Source organism: Colletotrichum costaricense, assembly GCF_030867565.1.
Source record: "Colletotrichum costaricense strain IMI 309622 chromosome Unknown Scaffold_5.1, whole genome shotgun sequence".
Classification (NCBI taxonomy): Eukaryota; Fungi; Ascomycota; class Sordariomycetes; order Glomerellales; family Glomerellaceae; genus Colletotrichum; species Colletotrichum costaricense.
This window is the reverse complement of record NW_026848234.1, coordinates 2,318,633-2,336,207: the sequence shown is the minus strand read 5'-3', so window position 1 is coordinate 2,336,207 and position 17,575 is coordinate 2,318,633. Positions and strand designations below refer to the sequence as shown.

Sequence of the window (17,575 nt, the reverse complement as noted above, 5' to 3'; positions counted from 1 at the left end):
ACAACTTTACGATATTCGCCTCCTCAACGTCCCGCCACGCTCCGTGTTCGAGGTGCATCAGCGGATACCCCGAACACAAGAACGAGAATAGCATCAGGCAAACGCGCCAATGTAGCGCCAGTGGGCAAAAGACGTTGGATACGAACGTCGGAAAGGGCGAGATCGCAAGAAAAGTGGCTGTACTCGCCCCATTCAGCCCCGATAAAAGAACATCAGTATATTGAAGTATGAAATGGCATAGGCTGATAAGCTGTTTATAGTCATGTATCCTGACGCGCAAAAGACAATTACGGCGTTTGGACCAGCGACGAAAAATGCAACACAAAAGCACAACACGGACACAGCAACAAGGGACGGGACCCAATAAAACTCGAGCCAAGAACAAAGCAGCGGCCAGTCAAAGAGCCACGCTTGTTGTGCCATGATATCGGGAAATAGGCATATCAAAATCTTGACTGGCGAGCCACAATACCGGTCAACGGGTAAACCGCTACATATGCAGCAAGAAGAGGTCAAAGCCTTTGCAGGAAAAACAACAGACGACAGCTGCGCCGTTCGTGTTTAGATCAGATGCTTCGAGACCGGCTGCAGTCAGCCGCAATTCCCATGGCCTTTCCTCTGTCTTGAATAGTTGAATGGTGTTCATTGCCACATGAGATCTACGGATACGGATCATGACTTTTTCCCAACACGCAACTACGCATACGGATACCACCAGGAAACGGCACTTGCGCTTGTGGTGCAACGCATCCTTTGAGGTTCGCACGCCCTACCCTTGCTTCCTTACGGCAGAACGGGCCAAGGGGGTAAGAAAAACAACGGCCCCAGAAAGAGGGATCATTGTCCAATCAACAGCCCTTCAAATCGACTGCCCCCCTTGTCCACGAACAAGATTAGACTTCATCTCGACGTCCGGGCCCCATGTTCGCGCCTCCGTCGTTCGAACCTCGCTCCGTTTGACTTACTCCCGTTTTTCCTTCAATCGATCGTACCACCTTCTTTCTCGGCAGCGCTGCACAATATATTGGAATGTAGCATAGCTGCCGAACCAGACACGGGAAGGCAATATGTTCTGCATCCTGGTCCGCCACAGAGGGGAGCACGGCACGGCAACTAGAAACCCAGCCCTCAAGTGAGACTGGTCTCTACGGATACTGCCCAGAGAGAAAGAAAGGGGGTATCAGCCGAGGGGACGGCCAGCCGCGTACGGGTAGTTCCAGCCTCTTCAGCCCTGATGGCCCGGTCGTTTCTTCACCAACAATTTCGAAGCATTCCTCCAAATTGTCAATGAAAATCCCCATCCTCCAGAAACGCCCACGGCCTCGAGCTAGGAGGCTGGAGAAACACACAAGGCGCGCGTGCGCTGCACAGCATTTTCCACACCATATTCTTACAAACGGTTGCCCCCTTCCCTTTCGTCCTTGCTTGATGCTAGCAATTGGACGGGGATTGGGGTTGGGTAGTTTCTACAGCCGAAAGTGGGAAGATTTAGGCGGGGATTGGCAGGGACACCAGGGTTACAGGGACTTTTCTTTCAAGGTAAGAAGTCTCGTCCTCCTGATCCTCTCTGCCTCTCTCTTTGCAGGCCGGGGCTTGACGCCATCACCATATTCACAGTGTCGGTCTCCAATACCCACTCCCCTTTTGCTGCTGGCGCCGCTGCAGAGGGCGGATATTGTTTCCTTTTCTCCTCACCCTCTCTACTTTCCCACTGCCGCTGCTACCTCACTGTCACACGCATATCGGATACATAGAAGGAATACGGGGGCCCTAGCAGAGTAGCCTCATCAATCTCCATCAGTCAAGCAAGAATCCCCGAACCACCAAACCCCTGGAGATGCGGCTTGATGGGGGCCCGCTCCCCCCTTCCATCCTATCTGTCCCTCCACTTTGTTGGCTCCTCTGCCTGGAGCAGAAGAGAAAATGCCTGACGGGCCTATCACATATTCGAATTCGCTAGCGTCGCGCGCCACTGCTTTTGCCCTCCTTGGCCTAGTCGAGGGGGTGCGTGGAGTTGCTTCTCCTCGATCCTGATGCTAGTTCACTTTCCCACCCCCAGCCAGCGGGTGCTCCCCCCCCCCCCCAGAAAGATCATAAAAGTCCGGATACAACGTTTTGTGATGAAATTGCTGCTGTTCCCTAATTTGCTTAATATACTCCATCTGCCAGCCCTTCGCTCTCTCTTCTCTTTTCCTTTCCCTCCTCCTCCCCTTCCGTAATAAGCCTCCGCCAACCCACTGTTCATCAAAAACAGCTTATTTCGTCTTCGACAAACCTAATTCTCCTCGGTTCGTCCAGTCACTCGCTAAAGTCTTTGAGACTCTTTACATTCGTTGGAACCACCATACAACCGTCGTTCTCGATAACCAATACAACCCCGTAATAATCGACTTGACCGTCAAAAAAACTTTCCACACACCCAAAATGAAGTTCTTCTACCCTCTCGCTCTGGCCCTCGCTGCCGTTGTTGCCGCCGCCGATGATGACTGCGACGCCGCTCCCATCGTCGAGGCCTGCCTGACCAGCGAGAATGCAAAGGTAAATAGAACCCACAGATCCTCTGAACAACCTAAACAACAACCGACAACTAACACTACGTGCTCTTTAGGTCAAGGACTGCAACGCCACCGACTACGACTGCCTTTGCGCCGCCTACCAGGCCGTCGCCACCTGCTACAACAACTGCCCCAAGGACTCCCGCGCCGCGCCCGCCCAGGGCCAGGTGACAATCTACTGCCAGCAGGCCTCCCTCTACGGCTCCGCCGCCATGCGCAAGACCCAGTCCGTCGTCTCGGCCACCGGCTCCGCCTCCGCTGCCGTCGCTTCCAACTCGGCCTCCGCTACCGCCGCCGCCACCGGCACCAGCGCCTCTGGCAGCTCCGCCTCTGCCACCGCCTCGGCCAGCTCCAGCTCCAGCTCCGCCAACATTGGCGTCGGCCAGCTCGCCCGCAACACTGGCGGCGTTCTCCTCGCCGTTGCCGGTGTCGTTGCCGCTGTCCTCTAAACGAACGACATAAATATCTTTTGCAAGATAATGCACATAATCTTCCCTCCTCCCAAAATTCCATCTAGGAAAAGGGGTGTGGGGGAACCAAGATACCAAAACATCATGTCATTTAAAGCGATTATGTTTACGGTGCTCAAGAGATTTCTGGCAATGTTTTTTTGTCAAAGACTTGCAGGACAGGATAGGACCTGATTTAACGGAGCATATGTGGCACACCCAAGCGAGAATTTGGGGCCAAGGAAACGGGGGACCGGCGAAAGAAAAACCAAACCACCATTTGTATATGCTTAATCTTTGTAATTACCTAATTCCAATCCAGCCCTTCATGAAGTTCACTTTTCATGGACGAGAGAGAGAGAGAATCAGGTTCAACAGGAAAGAAAGAGAGACAGCATGTGCTATCAAGATCCCGTTGTTGATACTCGTGAAGTCATTCAACGTTTGTCTCCAACTTTTCACTCTGCTGCTGCTGCTGGCGCCTGAAAAGGGACTCAACACGAACCAAGTACCTTATGCAACTGACATTCGGATTTGGTGACTATGCAGTAGCCCAAGTTACACAGCATTACACGAAGAAAAAGAATGAAGAAAATACAAAGTGAAATCCACGGAAACCATTTCTTAAATGTCTTCAAGAGACCCCCAGCTCTCCAGGTTGACACACATGCGTTGTTGCATCGTACAATACAACAACGAGAGAGCCAGAAACGAAACAAAATATCGCAGAAACCGGGTAGTTGACTCGGCGACAATGCAAACCAATCCCACGCCCCCTTCCAAATTTTGATGTTTGTTTGAAACATTTCTGAACCTACCTTGCCTTAGCGGCGCGGGCCAACGACACCACTCTACCCTACATGCATTCCCCAGCATCTCGCGCGCATGCACGTATCCGCAACGCATGCTTTTCAGTTGTTATTCTATTTTCCTGTTGTTATTGCTCCCAAAGCAAGGAACGTACCTGCTCAAATGCCTCGAGTGTCTCAGACTCGTCAGTCCGCCCGACTTTCCTAGGTAATGCTGACTGCCCAGACCAGTGTGATCCCGACGGAATGCACGCAGGGTACACCTCTCCGCCAGCAGTCGAGGACGGTGTCGCAGATATACAGAAAACGGAACAAGACTTGGTTTTGATAAACAACATTGCGGGTAAGGCAAAAAGGCCCTGTAGATTGTTTCGCAGCGTTCAATCTCGAACCTCGAACCTAGCTATCCGTAGAGACGTCACAGTAGACCACCCGAACCTTACGGCAGTTAGTTCTCCGGACCATCTTGTCTGCTACATATGATCTCCCTTTCTCGGCGCAATGTGCGCGAGTTTCGACAAGTTTGAAGTCGGTGGAGCGTACCCATTTCGCCGATGATCTTTACCAAGTAACCTGACTAGACCCCCTCCTTCAATGAATGCCTGCCAAGTGTGAATCTCGGCGCCAAGAATGCAGTCTTTTGAAGAAGACTATCAACATCATCAAAAGTCACGTGAAACTTGCGTGGGATGGTTCAAGATTGGTTGCTCAATGTGAGCTCGTTATCGTCATTGTTTTCATCAAGCCTTCTTCTCCAACCGCTATGATACAACACGAGTGTCCTCGAATCCTACAGCTGGCTCATAAGCGTTTGTGTCCCTCCTTTGGGAGACCATCTCCCTCTTTCTCAAGTGTCGTTGCAGGCCTCGGTCCCCTACCTCCAGGAGGACTTTGGTCCAAGGCAGTGAAGTTGTAACAGTATAAAGTCTACAAGCAAATGAAGCAAGAAATAAACAGTACGCAAAAGGCAGACGCTTCCCAACAACCGTGACGCCCGGTTCATATCTCTAACAAGTGACGTTATCATCTCCGGCCACACACGCCACCGCAGCCTGCTTTTTTTGCCTGTCCTATTTGACCCCTGGTTGCGCAGAGTCGTGTGAATAAAGAGGATAATACTAAGAGGGGAAAGAACTTTCGTCGACTAAAAAGGAGTATGTATGCGCAAAAAAGGTCTTGGTCGCCGAAGAAAGCAGTGAAAAGGGGGGTTGGCGGCAAGTTAGGTGTTGCCTCGGGAAGAGATCTTGTTGCAAAAAAACAGGAGAGCATTTATCAGACTCGAGAGAGTGCCGAAAACGCCCTAAACTTTTCGGGCTCGCTTCGCGCTGTCGTGGACAGGGCTAACGAAAGTGACATGCTTGTTCTCATCCTTCTTGAGACGCATCGCAGTACCGGAACCGACTCCGCTAGACTCCCTGTGATGACCAAGAGGGCGTCCATCGTGATCCTCATCAAGTGTGATCTCAGCAACGTCAGACACCGACTCGGCATCCATGCGGTCACTGACACCTGATTCGGACGACCCGTCATCGGAGTCATCATATTCGCCATCGTCGCTGACAAGCGAAGGTGCGTTGTTGCTGACCATTGTGCTGGGGCTGAGGTCAACGTCCTCCATGTCAACATCCTCACCAGAGTGTATTACTACCCTGGTGGGTCCGTCGTCCTTCTCGGGACTGCTCATGGGAGGCGAAGCAAAGCCTGTAGAAGGCGACCTTCCCTTGCTGCTTGTTGGTCTTGTCGACGAAGTCAGAGTGACGGGTGACATTGGTGCTCTCGCAGGCATGCGCATGGCAGGCATACGAGCAGCTGATCCAGCATTGCTCTTCGGGCTGCCGAGACCAGTCTCGGCATCTTCCGATTCCTCACCTGGCGATGTGAGGTCTTCAAGCGACATCTTCTCCTTGGCGTCACTGACAATGTCACTGAGGTTGCCGGTGAAGTTTCTGCTCTGCATGAGTCGCGAAAGGAAGGGGGTGTCAGCCGAGGCGACGAAGTTTCCAGCCTTTGGCGCAGCGGACCTCGCAGGCTCTGCCTTTGAAGTACTTTGAGGGATGCTTGTAACGCCAGGCAGCTTGCCATCACGATACAACTTGAGGGAATCTGCGATCCTAGAACGCAAAGCAACGTACGCCTGTTGGGTAGACATGTCGGTCTGGGCAAAAGGATGGACAAGACCAGACGCGATGGCGGTTGATGGGGGAGGCGGAGCCTTTTCCTCTCCAACGAGACTGCCGCCTTCGTTAACCTCGATGGGGTGACCGCAATGAACAGCCGCCTCTTCGTGGCTCTTGAAGTCTCGCCTATGGGCGATGCGGCAGTGGTTGATGAAGCCCTGAGTGCTGCTGAAGTTCTCCCGATTGCAATCCAAGCAGACGAGCTTCACAGTCTGGCCGTCGGAGCGCTTGAGAACACAAGGCCCGGCCTTCTCCTTTGGCTGAGGGTAGCCGCTGGAGAGAGACTGCAGCTTCTGGCTGCCAATACCCCGAGTCGAGCGGTTCTTGTTTGCGCTGGCGAGATCAGACATGCTGTTCCTTGTCGTTCGTCCCTCAACTGAGCTTCTGCTACGGGCAGTCTCAAGCACTGGGTACCACTCAGGTTGCATGCCATCAAACTTGGGATCGGGGATGAGCCACTTGGCGTAGTGTCGAGCGTAAGGTCCATCGACAACTCCAAAAGGCGCAGCCCATTGGGGGACAGGCTCTCCCGGACGGTTTTGCAGAGCTGGACCCTTTCCGTTGCTGATATCCAACATCTGCGCAGGAGTGGGACAGGCAGTAGGATACGGAATGAGATGGCAGCGACGGAGTTGCTCGAGAGCAACCTGACATTTTGCCAGTTCTTGGTTGATTAGCCTCAGCTCATTGTGCTTGAGCAAGATCTCAAGACCAAATTGGTACTGGATAGCGTCGCGCGCGTCCTCCATGTCGTTAGTCACTGCTGGAACAGCGGCAGGCACAGGCACAGGCAAAGACGCGGATGCTGGTACGTCAGAGACGACACTGGAAGGGATGTCAGAGACGGCGAGGTTGGTGCTCTCCAGCTTGGCCCGCTTCAAGGGCTGCTCAGTGGCGATGAGTGCATCTGGTGAAGGTGAGTCGTCAACGCTTGACAGACGCCTCTTTTGAGGGCACGACGGGCCCGCCAGTGATGCCGTTTGCGCAGGTTGCGGCAGAATGAACTGATGCTTTTGCGCGAATGATGGCATAGGTTGAATGTGACTGATCGTCGTTTCGCTTCCCCGCTCGCTGCTCCAGAGTGATCGGAACATAAGCGCGGTTCTCTGAGAGCAACGAAGGTGATGGGATGAAAGGTCGCGTTGAGGGCGGCCTGACGACTTTATGCGAACGTGAGATGAGGCGCGAGGCAACAGCCTGACGAAGGTGCAATGTGGCAGTGGCGGACGGACCAGGCACCTGCAGCGTGCGACGTGGTGCTGATGCAGGCAGAGGAGCCAAAAAGCTGAGGTGCGTGCAATGAGCTTGCGAGCTGGCGACGAGGGCTGACGTAAACAGTGGATTCCCCAGACGGACGAGTCGGGTGTAAGCGTGTGGCTGCTCTGGGCGTGGGTGAAGACGAGGCGACGGGTGTGTGGTGCGTTGGTTGGCCTTGGATGATGGGGCCCGAAAAGGGGTGGCAGGGGGGGGGGGGGGCGAGTGGTGCGTGATGATGTGGTCGGGCGTCCGGTCAGGAAGGCCAGAGGCAAGAGAGAGAGCCGGAGACCGAAGCAGACGAGTCGGCGACAAAGGGATGGGATTGCGACGGTCGCGCAGCGAAGACAGCGACGCAGAAGAATCGAGAACTAACGAAAGCCTCGATATCGCGCGAGAGAATGGTGCGAAAATGAATGCGCGAAGAGAGTTGGGCGAGCAAAATAAAAGAAGCGACGCCTACGATGGTTCTCTATGTCGTGTGGACGAGTGGTTTTGGAGCGGTTTTGGGGGGAGAAGTGGTTGTTTGTGAGGAGGTTGAAATGTTGTAGATGGGGATGACAGCGGAAAGAGCGAGAATAACTGTCAGAGGTCGGGGAAGGAGGCAGCTTCAGACCTCTCAGGCGGGCGACGTGCGTGAGCTTGGTGGGAAATTGGCCTCTGGGGTGGTGATTGCGAGTGCGGGTGGGCCTTGGATCCTGGGGGCCAGAGAGAGAGACACACACAGAGAGTAAGGTATCCGTACGGTAAGTAAGGTAGCAAAAGCAGCCAGCCAACGAAATGGTACCGGTAAATAGTGTGAAAAGGAGATGGGCCGTGAGTTGAGCGAATTGGAAGTGTTCCTCTGCGGGTGGTTCTGTTTCTCGTTCGCTGATTGTCGATGGCGCAGCGGCGGTGCGGTAAAGGTCTCCGTAGGCGGCGGCGCAAGCAAGCATGTAGCAGTATGCCAGTATCTCCTTAGCAGACAATAGCAACAAGAGAAAGGTGGACGGGGCGAGGTGGATGCACAGAAAGCTGAGGTGGATGTTTTGGCGCTTTGCGCTTGTGCTTTGTTGGTGTTGGAACTTGGCGATGATGCGAGGGACCCGACTGACTAGGAAAAGGCAATTTGTGTATTGAATGCAAGGGGAGGCATAAAAAGGGGTGTGTGTGAAAAGAAAGAGAGATGGGTGTGAGAGGTACGAGGTGTGTGGGTGGTGTGGATGAGGATTGTGCTCTGAAACGCGATGCTGATTGGGTTGTTTGCAAGAAAGAAGGAGGGAACGAGGGAATGCGCTTGTTTGGTGAGTTTGGTGACTGGCTGGTCTGACCCAGGTGTGGGGGCAACTGGAGACGGGAGGTACATACAGACAACCGGACCAAAAAAAAGAAAAAAGGAATGGAAGGCGAAGGGAAACTCAAGGAAGGAGGTGTGCAGCTGCAGGGATAATGTGCAATACGACGGGGACACTGAGCAGGGAAGGAACGGAGGTGCCCTTTTCCCAGGTTCCTTCCTTACCCAGACTTGGTACTTTCTATACGGAGCACCTCGTGCTGTGTACTTGCCTACTTACTCTTGTTTTGTGGTAGGACTCAGGAGAGCAAGACCCAATCTTCGACACAACCTAAATGACACCCGGACGGTTCGGCCGTCAGAAAGGGATGCAGTAAGAGTCAGTCCTACACATTCTACTCTCCAACAAAGTGGTATTCCCTCACGTCTCTCTGTCAGCCTGACTCCTGAGAGAGAGTGTGTGTGCCAGATGCAAGTCCTGACGCAGACGACAATAAAAACGGGCGACCAACAAGACAGCGGCAGGAGCAGCGGCAGCGGCAGCGGCAGCGGCATGCGCACTGAACTCCAAAGCTGTCAAAGAGAACGAGGACAGACTGGTTAGAGAACGATGCGCTCAGAGGATAATGCTGTCCCCGAGTCCCTGAGAGTTGAGAGATGGGACGTCAGTTCCTCATAAGTCCCGTCTTCGTCTGTGTCTGTGTTTGGCCTCGTCTTCCACCTTCTTTCCAGAATCCAGAAAAATTCAGCCTGGCAAACTGGGTGCCAACTCCCGTATTCTGTATGGCGGATGGGAATCTGATGGGACGATGAGACGGACGGGGGGCCCTTCCGAGCTTCTGTCTCTTACAACTCGTAGGCAGTAGCCGGGTTCTTTCTGGCGTCGCTGCAATACGTGTTTCGCCGCCCCGAAAATAGAACGGGATTGATCATGGTGGGCGCGTCCAACAACACTGCAACTCAACTGTACCGGGTAATCTAGGTAAGGGCACAGCTATTGTGGAGGTTCATTAAAGGGATCCCCCTTTTTCGCGATAATCAAGAATCTGACAGGCTGAACGGAGTAGAGCATATAGGGGGAAGATAAAGAGGGTGAAGGCAACGCCGATGCAACTTCGTATGTGCAGCGCAGTCTCGGGGCTGTCTATCACCACTGGCCTAGTTGCTATCTATCACGCCCAGGATCCAAATTGCACGTCTCTCTTGCAAGTTGCCGATCCAACTGATTATCGTGTTTTGTTTGTAAAGGTTTCGACATGTGTCTTATCCAGCCCGCCTGCAGATTGATTAAGTAGCACCCAGGCACGGCACTACGGATAGGTACATGGACCAAGGTTCCTTAGTGAGGAGAAGAAGACGGGGAAAGCTCATGGCGTGTGTCCCGACTTGTTTTGGTTCCGTGCGAGAAACGCCTCAGCCATGTACCTTGGGGCGTGAGACGGCCGCTGCACGAGCTAAAAGTACCTGGAGGCGTGGGAATGTTCCCACTCCACAAACCTTCGGGTTCGGGCCTCTCATTTTTCTCTCCTCCCATTGCGCCAGCCGCCGTATGTTGGATGCCTCTCCCCATACCAACATACCTTTCTCTGGCCGATAAGTTCCTCAAACAAAACACGGCGCGGGGTTGGACATGATCTCGGAAGCTGCCAGATTGTGCATACTGGCTGTCAACTCAATGAAATGTGTATTGACGGATGGGACGAGGAATTCAAGGCATAGCATCGCCTGTGTCTGTTCAAATGAGTCAACATCCGCCCCTCACTGCTTGACGAATGCAAATATTCAACGACGCATCTCATTAGTTCACTGTCGTCGTTGTCGAGCACGCCGCCGCGCTCTCTTCTCCACGTACCTAGCGGCAGTCTCGGATCTTATTCGTCTGGATCGTAGCTTCGCCATTCCGGCCGGCCTACCAAGAAGCTGCGCCTAGCGTCCACGGCGACGACGACGACGACTCCATTACGCCCCTTTCCGAATGGCATCGTGGATGCGGACTAGACTTCTACCGGTAGCAAGCGACCCCAAGCTATGGGAGGCCGCGGGCGAGACCGCAGCAACACAACGTGGGATGACATGAGGAAATGGACCCTGAGAAACAAGGTAACGCCTTGCGGCGACCGTGTATCGCATCTTCTTGTGTTCCGCTTACCTTGCTGTCTTTTTTCTGTCGCCTCATCATCGAAAGCTTCATGCACCATCGAAGCACCTTGATTGCTTGTCGCCCTCTCAAGCCTCGCATCCATGCGTCTTCTAGAGCCCTACTCTGTGGCCTTGACGACGGCCAGCTTCACACAATGATGGAGGGGGATGGGTGTGTGCGACATGCAGATAGACATGGGATCGCCGCTGGAAATACGCCACGCCACCCGGTGCTGCCCAGCTCGCCTTTCGCCCGTTCTGGTTTCAGATACCTGAGCACCGCTAGCGAGGTACCAGCCAGGCCGGGATCTCCAGAATTTCACCAGCAATATTGCGACTGAGGAGCTGGAATAAGCCAATGAAGCAGCGTTGTCTTGCGACGATACCCAACGGTAACGATGCCGAGTCGCCCCGACTCAGCGGCCAAGGTCAGAACCGCATAAGTTCCTCTTTAACCCCGGGCCTCCCTACCCTTTCACGGCATCTACGACGTTTCTCCAGGCCTTATCCCGGGATTCCCAAGAGCGCTCCCTGGCGAAAATGGATTAATACCGCTGCAGGTCGTGCAGCTCGGCCTGAACGGTGCCACGCTGCACCTCGGAAGCTTGGAAAATCTTGGGGAGAACTATCGCAGACCACTTTGGGAGCTGCTAGATGACGAAATGTCGCAAAGCTCATGATTCAGTAAACCTACGGACCTTTCTGGCTCGACCTTCCATCCGAGATGCCAAGCAAGCTTTTGGCAGTCCACCAGCATCTGACTGAAGATAGCTCTGGTGGACATATGGTGACCATTTTGATATTCGCTTTGTTCAAGCCTACGAGATGCTGCAACCAGAACAGGGCGCAACACGGCGCACTTTCATTCATCGAATCAAAAGAATGGCGTCCTTGGAGAAGAGGCGGATCAGCTGCACAGGCCACGCCAAACATGTGAAGTCGAGAAGCCACAGAAGGACCATCGGCGCATGGGCGCCCTGACCAGTGGACCCTTCCATCTTCCGCGGAACGCTAGGCCAGGTCCGGCATTGAGCGAGAGCTCGTGTCTGATCATCGCTGCTTTAAACATTCTTCGATGTTGAACGCTTAGTCACTTCATTACGGCATCCTATCTTGAAAGCACTTTGCCTTGCTCCCGAGGCTCAGGATATCGTCGTGGTACTTTCGAAAGCTTATGATTAGTCTGGCACATCACATAGTGGTTTCAATAACGATACAACATGGTAATCATCATGCGTTACATTGCCTTAGAGCAAGCGTTTGACGAATGCTATGAACATCAAAGACGCCATCCAATCAGAAGCTCTTGGTCCAAGACTGGACGTCGCGGCTCTCTGCCCTCTCGGCTCCGAAAGCTGGTCCAAGCGTCTGATGCAATTCGATAAGATCTCTATCGATAAGGTAGAGATCCAGACCACACTTTTTTGCCGATAGAAATCCTAACGCCTGTCTTGGAGCTTCAATCTCAACCCCAGACTCAGACCCCGCGCGGCGCATCACACCCTTGAGTCATTGAGCAGCCGCGTCTGCTATGGTTCGAGGTCTCATTAAGGCTGACCATGGCTGAACCCTCCGCGACACAGCCCAAGGGCGACGACAAGAAGCGAAAATCATCAACGGTAGCAGCCGGCTCGTCCGCCGCAGTCGTCTCAAAGAAGAGCAAAGCAACGGAGACAATGACGAAGACAACGACGAAGACAACGACGACAAACACAAGCGCAAGCGCGAGCTCGAGCGCAAACGTCAATGGTCCGACGACCCCTCTATCCCCCTCGCACGAAGCCCTCCTCGCGGACCTCAGATCCAAATACGACGTCCTCCCCGCCTTCACCATCTCCTCCACCAAGATCCAGAAGCGCGTGACCTGGCTGCTGCAGCACCTGCGCAAAGACGACGGCGATCCGAGGAGGCGCGTCGTGCTCGTCTACGCGCGGCCGGGCGAGGTCGCCAAGATGATTTCGATTGTGGAGACTGTGAAGCGCATCGCTGCGGCGGAGAAGAAGAGCGTGGACGGAAAGGACGGGGAAGAGAGCGGCGGCAAGTGGTATCAGTACAACCTCATGTACGAGCTGCCGCCGAAACCTGATGTCGTGGAAGATACGGTGCTAGGCGGCGGCGGCGGAACGCAGGATGGCTCGGATGATGAGGACAGAGACGAAGACGATTTCGAGGTTATGAAGACCCGGTTCGAGAGAGCTGTGTTGCCGCAGCCGGTGAAGCGTGCGGCCAAGTCGCTGAGCATATTCCTTTCGTTGACGCCCGTGCCGGAACTCAAGGCCCGAGGGGATGTTACGACGCAGACGAACACGGCGCAGTGAGATGCCACTGCGAGCTCGACTGCGCTCTGGCTTGGGAACTTGGAACAAGGTCGTTTGAGGGTAGAGGTTGGATTCGAGTCCGTGAGCTGCGATCCCGGAGAATGGAGACGGGAGGAGAAACAAAAGACAAAGAGATCTCCGAGGAATGGAGTCGCGACATGTCGCTTGTAACGGCATCCAGCATTGGCATTACATCGAGAGGCGTTATAGGAAAGGAGGGGCTGCCATTTGATACCCAAAACGGGCGGGATAAAGTCGATATCAAAAAGCTTTCGAACCCGCTGGAAACGTGAGATGAATAGACAGCAAGGGGAAGAAGAGACGTGGAACCAATAAGGCAACTTCCCTCATACTCAAACATTTATGCGTGAGCCGTATCCATCTGATGATGACATGTATGGGTAAGCAGGTTCCAGCACAAGAGCGCAGTGTAGATGTGTAAAGTATGTTTCCGACGCCTAATCCGATGCATTCGCTTTTCCTATCAACTATACACCTTCCACATCCGCTTTCTGTTCGCGTACGCCTAAGCTATACATAGGAAAACTGCCAAATTACAAAACCATGCAAACTTGTTCTTAAAACAACAAATCCTTCGCTCCCAACTCTCAATCCTTCCTCGTACATACGCCTTTGTCGTAGCTTGAGCATTTTAGCAAAAGCCCGCCTCTCCTGGTTCGCAAGGCCCAAACTACCCACGCCTAGGCATAGCTTTTGTTTCCCGCCCCTCCTCTTTCCAAATTTGTCTTCGGGATTACGAACAGAGGCTGGGATTAGAAAGCATGTTTGCTCGTACCTTTTAGTGCTTTCCCTCCTTGGACGAGTACGTTATGCGCAGGACAAAGTTGACAACGACGGCCAGCAGTAGGATGATGGCCAAGAAGGTGGGGCCAAAGCGGTCGTCAAAGCCGGCCTGGCCGCGGACGCGGATGGATTTCGCACGCCAGTGGTACGTGGCTAGGGCGTAGATCATGGTGAGCATGGCAACGCCAGTGAAGAGGAAGGCGCTGATAAAGGCCGGGCGGTCGCCGAAGTTGAGCATGCCGATGGCGAGGGCGCCGAGAATGACGGTGAAGTTGAGCCATGAGAGAAAGGTGCGCTCGTTGGCGAAGAAGACCTTGGGCTCGACTCTCGTAGGGAGGGCGATGCGCTTGCCTGGTAATGCGACCTTGTTAGTGACCTCTCACTTTCTCTTGTTTATGTCCTTATTCGGGCACTGATGTGTACGGCGTCGTGGTTGTACGTACCCGGTGCGGTCTGGAGAAGAGGTTGGCTAGACATTGTGATTTGCTATTTCTGACTGGACTGTCCCGAGTATAGGTATCGTGGTTTGCGGTCGTGGCTTTCTCTATCGCAACCTGGACTGGTTCAGTCGGCGGTCTTTCGTCTTCTCGCTCGGTGTGCCCAATTCCTACCCTTAGTCTACTGTTTACTGTCTCGGCAAAGATGACCAGAATCCTGGAGGAGAATGGCAATGCGACGTCAGAGAATTGCGATTGAGGCGTCGTTGGAGAGCTCGGGCTCGCGTCGGGCTAGTCGTCGGAACCGCAACGGTGTTTATCGTGACAAGGGGGCAGTGGATGCGAGTCGCGCGATGTCAACTGCTTTCTCTTCTACAGTCTCGCTATTTTTCGTCTGAACAATCGGAAAAAACTCTATCAGGGATATGAACAAAAAGACTGCGGAGATGGAGGTGAGGGAGAGAAGGGAGGAAAGAGAGGAGGAGAAGAGAGAACGAGAGAATCTGTAACCGAGAGAACCCGCTTGAAAGCTTGTTCAGATACGACAGACGATGCACCTGCACTGCGGCCGACTAGCCCCTCAAAAGCCGCTTCCTCAAGGAAAAAAGCTCCATCGCAGAGCAGACTTGTGACGCTAAGCCTGCACGGCGTGCACGGCGTGCACGGCTAGAGCTTACCTCCCCACCAGCCACAGTACAGATCCATGTCAATCGCCTGCAAACTTCTGCAGCAAGGTACACGTGCAATCCAATCGCATTTTGATTGGGGAAGCCACACTTGAAGAGGTCAAGCCTCAGCTGGGGCCATGTAGTTGTGGCTAGGGAGAGACCTCTCGATGACAGAGACACGTGACCTTTCGTTGCCCCGCGCACCTGGGGAGCACGGCCCGTGGATGCAACGCGAGGCGGCCGAATCGGGCTGGCATCACAACACCGGTAACTTTTTGTGGAGGAGCCTCATCTCTGTCGTCTTGTCCCGATCTGTCAACACAACCTCTTCACAACTTACATACACTCAAAATATTGGCACAAGTGCTCAAGAACACTCTCACACCTCCTACTCCCAAGAACCTCATACATAACGAAACCAGCAAGCGCACAGAGCCTTCGAACAACCTACAATCTTTCTTCCCCTTTCCCAAACAAAACATCCGATCACAATGTCTGCGCCCGCCGCCCCTACGACAGCGACTCCCGTATGTTGAACTTTCCCCCACGCTAAGATCTCAATGGACCGCCTACTGACTCGATCTTGACAGCCCGTCGCCTTCAACCGTCTTAAGCAGATTGCTACGGATGTAAGCTGCCCATGCGACAACATCGTCAATGTAGCCAAAACATTAGGAGACAACCCACTAACCCAGTCTCGTTGACAGGCTTGCCAATCAGCCATCGGCTCTGCTGAGTTCTACGATCACGCTAAGACCGAGACATGGAACTCTCAGATCATTGTACGTTTTCCTCCCTGCGCCTGATGCCGCTGCTGTTACCCAGAGATTCCATGAACTAACCCTCATGAACCTCGTCAGTCCTCCGTTCTGAAGGCCGTCATCTCTGAGTCGACACCCCAAGGCGGCTCCGCACCCGCATACAAGTTTGCCTGCAACTCGACAATCGTCCAGCACCTCGTTCCGACATCCTCCCTCAACAAGTCCAAGGGCACCTCCGTTAAGGAGGAGGAGCCCTCCGTCTCCACGAGCGCCGATGCGACCGCCACTGACGGCAAGCCCCACGTCGGCCGCCGCGGTATGCACTCCGCCACCGGCGCCTACTGGGACGAGAAGAAGGACGGCATGTGGTCCTACAAGTATGATGGCGGCGAGGGCAAGGGCATGGATGTCGTGATCATGCTCATCTGGGTCGCAATCTAAACGATGGTGACAGCAAGGCTCGGTACTCGAGGACATGAACAGGGGGAGGCGGTTGACCCAGCGTGCTCAGGTCTGCGTCCACTCTCATCCTCGTTTACGTTTCCAAAATTCCAAACCACATGGGCGCATTCGCAAGAACGGAAGCCTTACGGAAACTGGGTCGGCGCGTGGGAACGCCCTGAAAGGGGGCACAACCAGAGCAGCCTGACGAGCAAGACGCATTGGCATCATCCCCCTAGATAAGTGTCCAGCTTCAAAAAGGATGGAGTTCACTTTCTTGGTCCGAATTTACCTTAGTCAAGCAGGCATATACGGCGAACGGGGTTGGGCAAGGTCTATTCATGTGTTTGAGTTGCTTTTGTCTCCAAACCACGGAAAATAGCCGGAGTTCTTTTTTTTTTCTTCTAATGAGAATACATGCAAATCACGAGACTCGTTGCGCCCCAGGCTTGTACCAGATGACAATAGCTTTGTTTATATGTTTGTTGAGTTCGTTGTCAGGTGGTACAGCAGTGCATTACACAACACAAGGTCGCATCCTTGCAATTCGAAGTGTCATTATTATGCATCTCTTAGCCTTCTCCCGGCGCCTATAAGATCTGAGCCATGCCAGTATTGCAACCATTGTGTGACGTGTGGCAGGCGGCTTGGGTACAGCTACCACCAGCATAAGAACGGCAGACTCAAGGAACTCGACAATCTGTGAATATATCTGTGAATGTATCCGGTGTGGGAATCAAGGACTTCAAGGTCTGTGGACAAAACGGATCAATGTCGCCCTCTACGAGTAAAGTCATTACATAGCATTCACACACACTTGATAGGACTTGTCGGTAGAGCTGAAGCTACGGGTTCAGTTATCGATGGCAGCTCATAAGGTAGAAGAGACACGGGCCTCCTTTCACGATGACATACTGCTCAAGCCGCGCCAACGTCCAGGCTCTCCAACCTGAGAAAAGAAACGCGATCGGACCCTAATGATTTTTTATTCTTTTCGATGTGTCTACCTAAGGTACACGAACATCCGAACCTGCTTGCCAGTCGGGCACGTTAATGAACGAGGTTCAGTCTTTCCTCTTCCTCTCTTAACCTTTTCTTCGCCTCCCGGCGGAAGCGTGAGCAAACTTTTCGGTTCCGGTAGACATGAACAAATCTAGGCCAGCGTGCATGGCCGTGCACCTTCTATGAAAAGCTTGTTGTCGACGAAGGAGGGTTGCAGCACGAAGAAAAGAAGATTCTCATGGTTACACAAGCACGCGAGTCGGGAATAACCCCCCTCGGAGATTGTTGGGATGGACGAATCCTCAGAAGACGTTGCCGTACACCCTCTCCGGCGTGAACGAGCCTGCTCCGGTAGCGGAGATGGTTATAAACCACGAGAGAGAGAAAAAAAACTAGTTATCTCGGGTTTTGGGTGTGAAGGCAGTACACACATAGCGTCGCCTCGACAGATAGGCAGGTGATAGAGACAAATTCTTTGATTCACGTCA

General features: G+C 53.4%; 7 protein-coding genes across 7 annotated transcripts; 5 read left to right on the top strand and 2 right to left on the bottom strand.

The window, feature by feature from the left end:
- Positions 1–1,287: 1,287 nt before the first annotated feature.
- Positions 1,288–1,782, top strand: CCOS01_05911 (uncharacterized protein; the record flags this gene model as incomplete). Its single annotated transcript, XM_060454085.1, has 1 exon — positions 1,288–1,782. One exon carries the CDS (start codon positions 1,288–1,290, stop codon positions 1,780–1,782), a length of 495 nt encoding a protein of 164 aa, XP_060315857.1.
- Positions 1,783–2,424: 642 nt separating this feature from the next.
- On the top strand, positions 2,425–3,004 carry CCOS01_05910 (uncharacterized protein; the record flags this gene model as incomplete). The annotated part of the gene is made up of 2 exons (XM_060454084.1): positions 2,425–2,538; positions 2,609–3,004. 2 exons carry the CDS (start codon positions 2,425–2,427, stop codon positions 3,002–3,004), a joined length of 510 nt encoding a protein of 169 aa, XP_060315856.1.
- Positions 3,005–5,113: 2,109 nt separating this feature from the next.
- Positions 5,114–7,021, bottom strand: CCOS01_05909 (uncharacterized protein; the record flags this gene model as incomplete). The annotated part of the gene is made up of 1 exon (XM_060454083.1): positions 5,114–7,021. One exon carries the CDS (start codon positions 7,019–7,021, stop codon positions 5,114–5,116), a length of 1,908 nt encoding a protein of 635 aa, XP_060315855.1.
- Positions 7,022–11,054: 4,033 nt separating this feature from the next.
- On the top strand, positions 11,055–11,637 carry CCOS01_05908 (uncharacterized protein; the record flags this gene model as incomplete). Its single annotated transcript, XM_060454082.1, has 2 exons — positions 11,055–11,084; positions 11,428–11,637. 2 exons carry the CDS (start codon positions 11,055–11,057, stop codon positions 11,635–11,637), a joined length of 240 nt encoding a protein of 79 aa, XP_060315854.1.
- A 578-nt stretch (positions 11,638–12,215) lies between these two features.
- Positions 12,216–12,974, top strand: CCOS01_05907 (uncharacterized protein; the record flags this gene model as incomplete). Its single annotated transcript, XM_060454081.1, has 1 exon — positions 12,216–12,974. The coding sequence occupies one exon, from the start codon at positions 12,216–12,218 to the stop codon at positions 12,972–12,974; it is 759 nt and encodes a 252-aa protein (XP_060315853.1).
- A 799-nt stretch (positions 12,975–13,773) lies between these two features.
- On the bottom strand, positions 13,774–14,255 carry CCOS01_05906 (uncharacterized protein; the record flags this gene model as incomplete). Its single annotated transcript, XM_060454080.1, has 2 exons — positions 13,774–14,129; positions 14,222–14,255. The coding sequence occupies 2 exons, from the start codon at positions 14,253–14,255 to the stop codon at positions 13,774–13,776; spliced, it is 390 nt and encodes a 129-aa protein (XP_060315852.1).
- Positions 14,256–15,374: 1,119 nt separating this feature from the next.
- On the top strand, positions 15,375–16,085 carry CCOS01_05905 (tctex-1 family protein; the record flags this gene model as incomplete). The annotated part of the gene is made up of 4 exons (XM_060454079.1): positions 15,375–15,410; positions 15,474–15,512; positions 15,591–15,665; positions 15,744–16,085. The coding sequence occupies 4 exons, from the start codon at positions 15,375–15,377 to the stop codon at positions 16,083–16,085; spliced, it is 492 nt and encodes a 163-aa protein (XP_060315851.1).
- Between the last annotated feature and the right edge of the window lie 1,490 nt (positions 16,086–17,575).